At 40.4% G+C, this 11268-nt stretch overlaps 1 protein-coding gene across 1 annotated transcript; it reads right to left on the bottom strand.

Moving 5' to 3' along the window:
- Positions 1–767: 767 nt before the first annotated feature.
- LOC124211286 (hemolymph lipopolysaccharide-binding protein-like) lies at positions 768–2386 on the bottom strand. The gene is made up of 3 exons (XM_046610188.2): positions 2152–2386; positions 1810–1888; positions 768–1725 (listed from the first exon to the last, which is right to left on the bottom strand). The coding sequence occupies exons 1-3, from the start codon at positions 2252–2254 to the stop codon at positions 1323–1325; spliced, it is 585 nt and encodes a 194-aa protein (XP_046466144.1). The 5' UTR covers positions 2255–2386; the 3' UTR covers positions 768–1322.
- Positions 2387–11268: the final 8882 nt, after the last annotated feature.

The following is an 11268-nucleotide window of genomic DNA, read 5'->3' as shown; positions in this document are numbered from 1 at the left end:
GAATTTCGACGCAGAATGTTGCGGTTAAATCGTTCGCGCCAATTGTACTTGGGCATCTTGTATGTCCTTGTCAACGACAAACCACTGTTAAAATAACCTAGGTGCACTTGGTTGTAAAAAATTATTTCTGAAAACTCGTGCAATCGCGGCAAATCATTTGATTTAGGCATAATCAAAGCTGAATTAATTAACTACGAGACAGAAGCTCGATAAGATCTGCAACTGCAATAAGCTCCAGCCACTGAGATCCAACATTTTTATCAGCACTGAAACATGGTATAAGTTAAACATGCTCCAACGACCCGTGATTACAGTATCATATCATGAATATGTGATTGATAACGTGTCATACACGTTTTACACTGTGTAAGAAATATTTTATTTACCCAATTCAAATACGATCGCTTATCACTCTACGATGTCCTATACTTGTTACAGTTTCCAAGTAAACATGAATCTGCTTTTGATGGGGTATTATGACTTTATATGCTTTTGCACTGACCTATAGTCAGTAGACTTCTAGACCGGAGTTTATAATGCCTATATTTAGAGACCGGATTTCTGGAGTGTAAGTAATGTAAATGGATACATCGTTTCCTAATTGGGTACGGGACTTGAAACTGTTGGCACTCATCGAACCACAATAAACATCAAGCTTAACAGGAATGAAAGACAAGGGATAGAAAGGAAGCAGCGCCAGTACACCCAGAGAAAACATTTTCCTTTTTTAAGCAAAATCAATTTTTAGACGCATTTTGTAGAAAATTTTCCCGTAGAAACACAAAATTTTATTGTAAATACTAAAATTAATGAAATAATTCTTCCAAAATTGCAACAGAAAGTAATTGAGCACCTACAATATACTTATAAATACGACATCCCAATATTAATTTAGTTAATTCAATGAAATATTACTCTGGTAGATTCGTCTAAGTCGCTTCATGCTGTTCATTAAACTATTGCGTAGATAAAGATTGGTAAAATTTACGAAATCACGAGAGCTACTAATTTATTATCGCTATCCAACGATATTTTACAGCGTAAGGCTATAAAAAAAATTTGATGAACTGGCAAAATACTCTTTGTAACACCATTGAATCAGCCTGTCACTTCACAATGGCATATTTCGTTGTCATTGTTTGACGTGGCACGTAACCCATCGGTCGGATATATATTAACCCTGAAATTTTGTTGCTAAGACGAAATTTTATTTATTATTTTTTTCAAGTGTACAAAAATGAATAATCAACTCGTATGTCGCAGCGGCAGGATATATACATTATCTTCATTACTTTCATTTTATTTGGGGTTAAGCTTGCAGGTCAATGAATCGGGAGCTCGCATATAAAGCCTAACGGACTGATTGTACCGTGATTGTTGAGCTTGCCGGTCATATGGAGAGATCCGTAGTGTCGCGTACCGTCAACTATAGGCCGGCCTGGCATCCACTGATTATATCCAGCCTTTTCCAACGTCTGGTCATGAATGGTGACGAACTGCACGTCTGGTTCGAAGAGACAGTGAAAACCAATGCTGACAAAATCGGGCCAATCTGACCCAATAATTGGTTCCGATTTCTTGAAGATTTCCGTCACCATGTTCGCCTCGGCCACGGAGTTTAAAATGGCTAAATGACCGCCTTCATCGGCGCAAATTTTACGAGCTTTCGGCCAAAGAACCGCTTCAGTGTGAACCTTGTACCCAGAAGCAGCGCCTGACGGGTATCTAATAAAATTACAAAAATGACGGTTATAAAACGTTGAAAAAAATAAAAAGTGCAAGGCTTTGAATCATGCGATGAGCAGTTACGTGTAATCGTTTCTTCGGTTCGCTGATTCGCCGCTTCCTCGCCGGATCCACGGCATCGCTGAATTTTCGGTCGTGTAAACTGTACGGAATGATAAAAATATTATGTATAAAATTATGTTTTAAAAACTAACGTCGAATCTCAGTATAAGGTCCGAAACGTCCAACACCTCAACGTTTCAAATTGCGCAATTGAGGATCAAGATTTCAAGTGGTCCTTCAAGTTTTTCTCATTTTTCGGATAAGCCATTCGACACTGCTTCGCACAGATGTTGACCATTTTTGGACATTTTTCAAATATAATCACTTGTATACAAGTTTGCATTTCTCGTTTAAAACACTCACCGATTGTTGGATTATTGTAGACCCAGATGTTGGTGGTATTGCAGGATCCTTGTTGGATCAGGGTCAGTGTGAAGCAGAGCAAAACTTGGATGGCTACAGACATAGTAGCCGTTTTTGTGGACACGGAGACACGGTAAAGACTGAAAGTTTCGTCTTCTTCTTCTTCTCTTTACGCAAATAGCTGTTCCCAAACTATCAGCGAGAGAATTGTAACTGAGTCTACAGCTCATTAGACACTCATAATCACTGCCAATTCCCGCATGAGTTTATCACAAGGCAGCTGCAGGTCACGAGGTTTCGTAATAGTTTGTTTATTAATATTTTTGTAATTCTGGGTAGTTCTCTTATCTGTACCGAAATGATGCGGGATATATCTTTGATCGTCACTCCAGACGTTGAAATATTTTTTTCCTCAGAAATTCTTGGTACGATATCATATCTACTTAATTTATCGTATTCTCTTTACAATATGTAAACAGGAAAATTTTTGAAACGACAAAATTCACCGACACCTGTTATATTTGTACGATATAATTTAAATGAAGCACATTTGCCGAAAAAAATTTATTGATCAGGTTCTTTTTCACAAACACAAATATCCTCACCATTGTTTGCACGAACATAGTTGAACCAAATGGACGTAATTGTATGCAGACATTGATTTTTCACTTAAATTTTATTTTTCTTCTCCGTGCTGTCTTTTTTCTTTAAATCAAAAATCAATCGATCGATTTATTCAAATGCCTCCGTGACGTTCTTCTTGATTGTGCGCATGATTTTTGTTATTAAAAATTGTAATACGCGAGAATCTACAAAATGTATATACAAATCAACAAAAATCATGAAGTAGAAAGAAATAAGCTCATATTTTATATTAGCTGGATTAGTTACACATATATGAATTATGCAGATCATATTGTCAAATATCTGTTTGGCTGGGAATGCGAAAGCTGCAGGTGAAAAAGCAGCTATAAAAAGAGTGCTGCTCAATGCTCCTTGCAAGCGATATCGTACTTCACCCCTGGATTTTTTCCCCATTTCTCATGATTCTGATCGGGGTAATTGAGGGAACGATATTTTTATGGAAAAATGTGGTACGAGGGGTACGATGGAGCGGGCCGTGATTGAGGTAGGTGCATTAGTCTGATGAGGGCTTTCGTAAGGAGTAAACCTGGTAGCTCGACGACCCCGTGATCAGAGCCTCATGCTTATGTCGTGACCCGTACCCGACCTAGAACGCTGTTGCAATTTCAATACCGCCGGAAACACGATCTTCAACGCTAAAAGTACAGAGAGCGTGCTGCGATTCAACCCCCATTCCTTTACGCCAAGTTGGTGAAACTTCCCAAGAATGCCAAAGAAGCTTGATTCGGACGAATCAAAGCAGGGCTCATCTGCGAGATATCGTAACACAGTGTGTAATTTGAAAACGAAAATCGTACCGAAGGTGTTCGAAAAAACACAGTAAGGCATTTCACGTCCTGCTAATTTTCTCAGCTCGAGGACAGAGGAGTACATGAGTCGATCAAGCGTGAAAAACCGATGTGAAAAGTTGGAATATCTGTACAAGGTACGTAATCGCCGTCTGACCGAGCTGCACGGGATTCTTGGTTGTGTGGCAAGAAAAATACCCGCAGAGATGTATCCGGCGTTTGCGTTGAACAGGGCATTACGTATGCGCACGCCGACGCCATTTTGGTTCGACCATTTTTGCCGATCAAATCTTAATTGTTGGCTGCCGGCTGTCTAAAGGGGCGTGGTTAACCACCGAGCCACGCGATGCACCGCGAACGCATCGACTCTCTTTCTCTCCTCTCTTCTCCTCTCTTCTCCTCTCTTCTCCTCTCTTCTCCTCTCCACACCGTTCCTGTCTACGACGCTGCGGCTCCGACTTGCGTTTCGATTTCTTTTCCATCCTGCTTCGCGGCTACCCTGCATGTACGTACCTACCTACCTTGTTCACGTTATTCCATTCACCCTGTGTACAGGGTGGTCTTTTTTAAGCAGTGTTGTTTTCACCCCGTATCGTACATAGGAACGTAGGGATTGTAAACCAGTGCATCCATTTTCCATGAAATGTTAAAGCAATGCTGTTAACTGACCAATTGAATCACTGTACTGATCTCTTTGCTTTTCGATTTTTCGATTGGAGCATATTGACGAATTCGAAAGACTAAAAACGAGTTTTATATGACCTGGTCGAAATTTAGCGTCTACATTTAACCCTGCAAAGGTTCGAATAAACTTACTTTGAAGGAAACTGAACCTAGAAATCCTACATTGACCCTCTAACACTTGAAAATTGATGTACAAACCTTACATCCAACTTCCAACTATTAAAAATTAAAGTATCAGAGTCTATTTTAACGCTCTCAGAATACGATTGAACCTATATTTTGACGTTTTTCATTCTACAGTTCCTCCATTGGACCTGTAACTCCTCCTCTATGGATATATTATTACAGCGACATGCAAGTGTTCACAGCAAACAATCCAATGGCTATTTCGACATAACTTTGATCAGCTTTAATAACGTTTGAAAGTTAAGCACTGCATTCCAATTGTATCGTCTTCAACATTCGTATGAATACAAAAACCCTTTCAACGAAAGGAGCTTCAAGTTGATAGAAACCCAAAATTCCACAATTTATGAATACAGTAGACTGGAATTAGATGATACTTATGAACTATAAATTTGTGTCACTGACAATAAATATAAAAACCTAATTTACAAATTAATCGTTTATCACATATCTGGATTATAATTATGTAAAAAAAAACGGAAAATAGAATTAAACGCACGTGTAAAGCAATTTCTATTCATTGGGACTTTCGTTCGATTTTATAAGTTTTAATCGTATTTTTTGTTTGTTATTTTTGTATTTCAATCAAAATCGAGGGACTTTATCCTCGGAGTAGAGTTTTGACCGTTAAGGGAGGGTTTCAAACAAGCAGGTGTAACCCTACCTCTGAAGATATAAAGAACGTTCTAAACACACCCTACTTTGAGCCTAAACGTGGTAAGTCGGCAAATTTCGGAGATTTTTAGCGTCTAAGAAAGGCCTAATATTGCAATGAAATAGAAGATACTTCACTATCTGTAAGTCCTCCGTAGGAACTCCCACGTAGGGTTTGAAGTAGACGCTAAATTTCGACTCGGGTGGACTCAGACTACTACAAGTGACTTCCAGTCGCTTTAAGCCTGCTATCAACAAGTCACTTCCAATGACTTGAAAATTTCAAACGCCCACAGATATAATACTTCAAAGCAGTTTAAATCTCATTAAGTAAATTTATATGTCACATGTAACTGGAAGTGCAACATTCAACATGAATTTACAAGGCTTGACGTAGGTACTTTGAAAGATAACTCCAATCATCTTCATGCAACTGGGCTTGGAGTGTAACTCGGGCTTCGATCAAAGTTGAATATCAAAAAAAAAAAAATATATATATATATATATATAAGATTCCAATTACAGAGAAGAACTTTAACCTTAAAAATGACGAAAGGAAACTAAGTAGTCATAATTTCCAATTTGAATAAAAATTCCACGCTCATTTTCCATGCTCCTACACTCTTTCGTATACTCTATAAAAATGATCACCCCGTATAAAATACGGCTGTACAAGTTGACTGCGTGATATGCTAATGTAATGTAGAAGAGAAATATATGTATACCTATGTAATACCTATAAATAATATATCTATATGGATTTGGTAGAGGCGAGTAATTGGGGAGAAGCGCGGTAGTCGCTGCACTTATCCTCTGCATGCCTCTGCACGTATACGGAAGGTGCTCACTACCTCCGATGCGAAGGCACGCACATATATGCACGCGTAAAAATTTAAATACCGAAAAATATAGGTCCATGAAACCGAGCGTGAGTCGTCCAGACGCCGCCGGTGCATCCTGGTGTCTAGACTCAATCGTGCTGCGTTACCATCAACCCTTCTTACCACATACCCACCTCTCTCCAGCATCTCTATAATCTCTTTAGGTACACACGGCAAGGCTGGGACCACTTTTTCTCACTGTTAACGAAGGCTGAAATCTTAACGGTAATGCTGAAAAAAGTATTCGCCAATTCTTAAAACGCGATTATTTTTATTTGCAACCTCTCGTATATATGCGTGCACTGCATTTACCTTCCGAGGATGGTTCCAATTTTTTCTCACGATATTTCCAACGGGTTATTAGAACTAATAATTACGATCGGTCTGGGAAAAGTAAGTAGTTATGTTATGAAATGGATAATTCAGAGCAGTGATATACATTTCGCGTGTTAGGTGAACATTGCATGTAAATCATGTCGACTTGCGTTCTAATATGAGGCGACAGTAAATTCTGATGGTATTAATACGTGTCACTTGCGCCATAGACGCATACAACATTACGGTGCTCGGCACTGTTATAGTTGTAACAGCATACTTTCTTAGCCGTGCATAAGTATTCCGGTTCGGTATTAGGTCTGAGATAATTAATTGGCTGTGAGACAGAAGCTCGATAAGACCATTTTTTATCAGCACTGGACCATGATAGATGTTACACGTGTGCCAACGGCCCGTAATTGCAGTTTCGTTTCGTAATATTACGGAATGTTATGCTATTCCGTGCGTTGTAGATACGCGTTCTACACTGAACGAGAAATATTGTAGTCACAAACGATACGTTACATTATTCGATCCAATTACGATCCCTTATCGCTTCGCGATATCCTAAACATCCTGCAGCCGTTGCGTCAAACTTCAATATTTATTTGAAAGGAAATTATAGTCTCACATGCTTTTGTACTGCAACGTTCTACATTCGTCGGAACTTGTAATAAAGTATACATCCTGAGACCGGATTTCTGGGGTGTAAGTAATATAAATGGCTCCATCGTTCCTTAATTGGCTGCAGGACTCGAAATTGCATGCAACTGTCATCGAACTACAAAGGATACAAAGCTTAACGAGGACGAAAGACAGCCAGTACAAGAATCAACATTGAATTAGCACGTCGCCGACGTAGTCGCCGTTTTTGTGAAAATGGGGAATCGGTAAAAATTGGAGATTTCTTCTACTTCTTCTCACACAATTAACTGTTCCCGAACTATCAATAAGAGAATTGGAACTTAGTCCGCGGCTCATTAGCTACTCATAATCGCTCGTAATTCCCTCAGATCCTTATCGCAAAGCACCTGGTTTCGTAATAATTTGATTATGACTATTCAGCAAGTATTGAAAACTTTATCTTTATACTACGGAGATGCGATTCTACTTAGATTACCACTGCAGCCGTTAAAAATTGTTTTCAATGAAAAAATTTTCCCCACACTACAGCGGCATACTTTGTCGTATGTCCTTTATAAATTTCTAACAGGAAATTTCACGAGTACTCACTATATTTTACGATTTTTTTTTTTTTTACTGCAGAATTGTAAGCTGCAATTGACTACAAAAATTGAGACTTGAGAATAATTAGCCTCATCTTTTACGTCAGGGAAATCGGTTACACATGCAAATATGAATGCAGAGCGTATTAAGTATCCGTTGGGCCAGGGATGCGAGGGCTGCAGGTAAAAAGACAGCTCTACAAAAAGAGCTCCTGCTGTTCGTCGCGTAGGTAAGCCGCAGCAAGACGCAGTTCATAGCCTCAACACGTATGCATTAATTACGAACGATCAGTTTCGTATATTATAATTATTTTACATACGGTAGTTTTAAACACAGGTTAATAATCGCTCGTTAAGGGGGCCTATAATTACAACAGCACGGCGTTCATTAAATTACGCGTCGTTATTTCATTCATTAGTACATACCTAACAGTCACACAATATCACATGCACGAAACGCATATTAAATTCAAGTTGTTGTTACACGACAAGTTCTTCATTGCGAATACGGACTAAGACGTGACCCGTTTTCGGTAGGTGAAAAGGAGATCAAATACGAGCCTTTACCGCGAAGCTGCCAACTTGGCGAGATAACATAGTGAAAAATAAATGGCATAGCATTTCAAGGCGGTGGGTTGGTACCGTTTGTAATGAGCAGGAATTAAGGGAAGCTTTCGAGAGTGAGCGGGGTGACGGGAAGCTCGTATGAAGCTATTTAACTCAGGTATTCACCGATGCCAACAATTAGCTTGCGCTTAATGCGACGACCGGTGCAATCAGGCCGGTACAAGGTAGGTACGAACTACAAACGTGCGCCGAGGAGAGTTGCAGCCTCCTCCTTTTATATATACATAAACTTTATACCTACCGACCCATCTACCCGCCTGTGCACCTCGCCTTCCTCAGCTTCTCACGTAATGACACGTATTACTCTGATTGGTAACAATTGGTAAGAATTGACGGGCGGAACCGCCGCACCGCGCCATTCTACCCGCGCACTCTTCAAGGAGGTTACGCCACTCTGCTCGCGTTGTTTATGACCTCATCTCAAACCACATCGTTCCACCTTTTCATTTTCCTCAAACGATCCTGTAGCGGATGTAAATATATATTTAACGCCAACTGCGAATACGTGAAGTATTAAACATGCCTACTACCGTTTGTACGGGTGCGTGTGCTGCGAATTTCAGGATTACACGATCGACACTTTTAACTATCGAAGGATTCGTAAACATCCAAAACGATCTGTCTTTGATTATAAATTAAATATAAAGTATATTAGAAAATTATTAATAAGATAATTCCCACGTACGCACGCTTTCCGCGGTTAGATTTTCAAAGCGCAGTTAGTCTTCGGCTGACTCGAGGCTACCATGGAAACGTACATCGCGTACCTACCTGTAGATAAGTAGCCGTTGAAAGACCATGCGGAAGAGTGAATGAACGGTTGTTGATGGATCGTTATAACGCGCGCAAGAGTCTGAAAGAGAGGCGCAGATCTTCACCTGCAATTACTACTATAATTGAGGATGGTTAATTGAAAAGCGACTAAACTCGCGGTAAATGGTTCTAATAGCGATGTGTCAGCGCTCCAGAGTACTAAGTAGAGCTCGGGGAAGAAGCGATGGACGATGGTTAGCCCTTGGCACCCCGGCCAGTGTACGTGCTGCACGGTTCGAATGAGCGTTTTATAATCTTTCATTTTCATCGTAAAAAGTCCAACAATGGACGAAACGAGATGCGCATGCGGAATTACGGTTTACGGGCGAGTAATGGACCTGATGGACCATTAAAGTCGAGGCATGCCCTATAACGTATCCCGACTTACTTACGAGTTATTATAATATCGTTATACCCATTCTAAACTTTCAGCGTGCACTCAAAACCGTCCCTCTACCATTACTTGTACCAGTTCTAACAGCCGAGCTGCAAATCTTCATTTCTGTAACTTCGGTTCGCTTCAACCATTCGCGTGCGATAATAAGCTTCACTATTTATTCACTTTTCTCGGCGGTGCAATTTAATCCCGCTTCGCAATAAACCCGCTCATGCCCTTAAACAGAGGCGAGTTCTCAACGGAAATTAGAACGAGTCAGACTATAACTGTTGTGGAAAATTCAAAATCTGCCAGCTACCATGGATATTATTACCCTTTGAAAATTTTTCTGAAAATAACTCTGAAGCCGAGGCCTTCGGACGATATCTGTTACGTTCCGTATGGTGCGGATGGTATTATAGTCCTAGTATGAAAATTGTTACAAAAAAAAAAGGCAAGAATATTTTTGTCATTTGGCAAAGTACATTTCATCAGGGTGAAAACCGATTTTTATTTATGAAAACGACCGCACATGCAGCGTGGCGGAATGCTTGGGTAAATAAATTCTGATAGTAACGCGATGCGCATATGACGTATGTAAACTCGAGGATGCGAGAGATTATAGCAAGGCAAACCGTCAATCGAGTGTATATCTAATTTGGCGGAAATCTCTATAATCCATCCTCTCCTAATATCGTTTTAATCAAAATTATCGACGAAAAAGGAAGACACCAAGGGAGTATATTACGAGGAGCTACGCGGCATCGCGGCGTTCAATACAAACCCCGCAGGACGGACATAATACACTTGTTCGAAGCCCACGCTAGCAACATGGCTGTCTCGTGACGTCACACCAGTGCGGGATGGGTTTGCGGTCTCAAAATTACAATATCGTTAAAACGGCCGAGTCGAACGCGTATGGGACCGACGGGCTCTTCGCCATAGAATAATAGCCTCGTGATTATATGCATTATCTGGACCTAGATTGGTACGAAGCGTAATCAAATAATTGAAATAACCACACGCTACAAATACCAAGACGACTGGCGCGATTTCGTCTGAGCCCGTTTGACGATCCGCACCATTTTCATACCCACGTATCGACTATCGCGTGTTATACCTACGTATACGCAACCTGTGTGCCACCCACATACGGCATTCAGAACCGGACCTACGTTTCTTCAATTTCAGCCCTCGCACGTCGCGATCGACTTCGTACATCTCTTGATAATTCGTACATTAATAATACAGGACTGCGATAACAAAATTGTTGAAAATTTTATAAAACGAGCCAATCGTTCTACAATCTTAGAAAAATTCTGTCTTCAAGCGGTACTTTTCTGAAATTAACTCGTAAATTAACTGCAGTTAAACACCCTTAAAGTATTTAAATTGTCGATGCGAAACAGGCAACTTTATTATTGAGCGTGCCCAAAATTCCACCGCCCGCCAATACCAGTGTGATTATTCAGTTTTCACGGAAAATTCGCTTCAATCAATTTCTCGACTCGAATCAATTATTTGACATTCAAACTTTCAGAGCTTTCATCGGAAAATTTCCACGAGCATCCCATACAAGCGTATCCACGTACCCAAGCTTGAACAGATTGCAGGGGATCGTGTCCCTTTACCGTGACTCGTGAATGGAACTCACTGGCTGATATTATCCGTCGAGAACCGGGGTTATTCAAGCTCACACGGCGCCCGGTTATAATTTCAAATTCAAGTCAGGATTCAGAGGTTACATAATTGACGCGGGGATTACGGCATCGGGCCATGGTGGATCCAATGTGTGGTTCCACCGTACGTTACGTTCCATTCCGTTCCGTTCCGCAGAGCTCCGAATTGGAGATTTTTGGTCGGCGGAGGGGTGTAACAGAGGAGGGTGGGGAAGGATGAGAAGAAGAAGAAGAAGAAGAAGA

Source organism: Neodiprion pinetum, chromosome 2 (genome assembly GCF_021155775.2).
Source record: "Neodiprion pinetum isolate iyNeoPine1 chromosome 2, iyNeoPine1.2, whole genome shotgun sequence".
In the NCBI taxonomy this organism is placed as follows: domain Eukaryota; kingdom Metazoa; phylum Arthropoda; class Insecta; order Hymenoptera; family Diprionidae; genus Neodiprion; species Neodiprion pinetum.
Note: the sequence above shows the minus strand (reverse complement) of the source record. Positions and strands in the feature narration are given on the sequence as shown.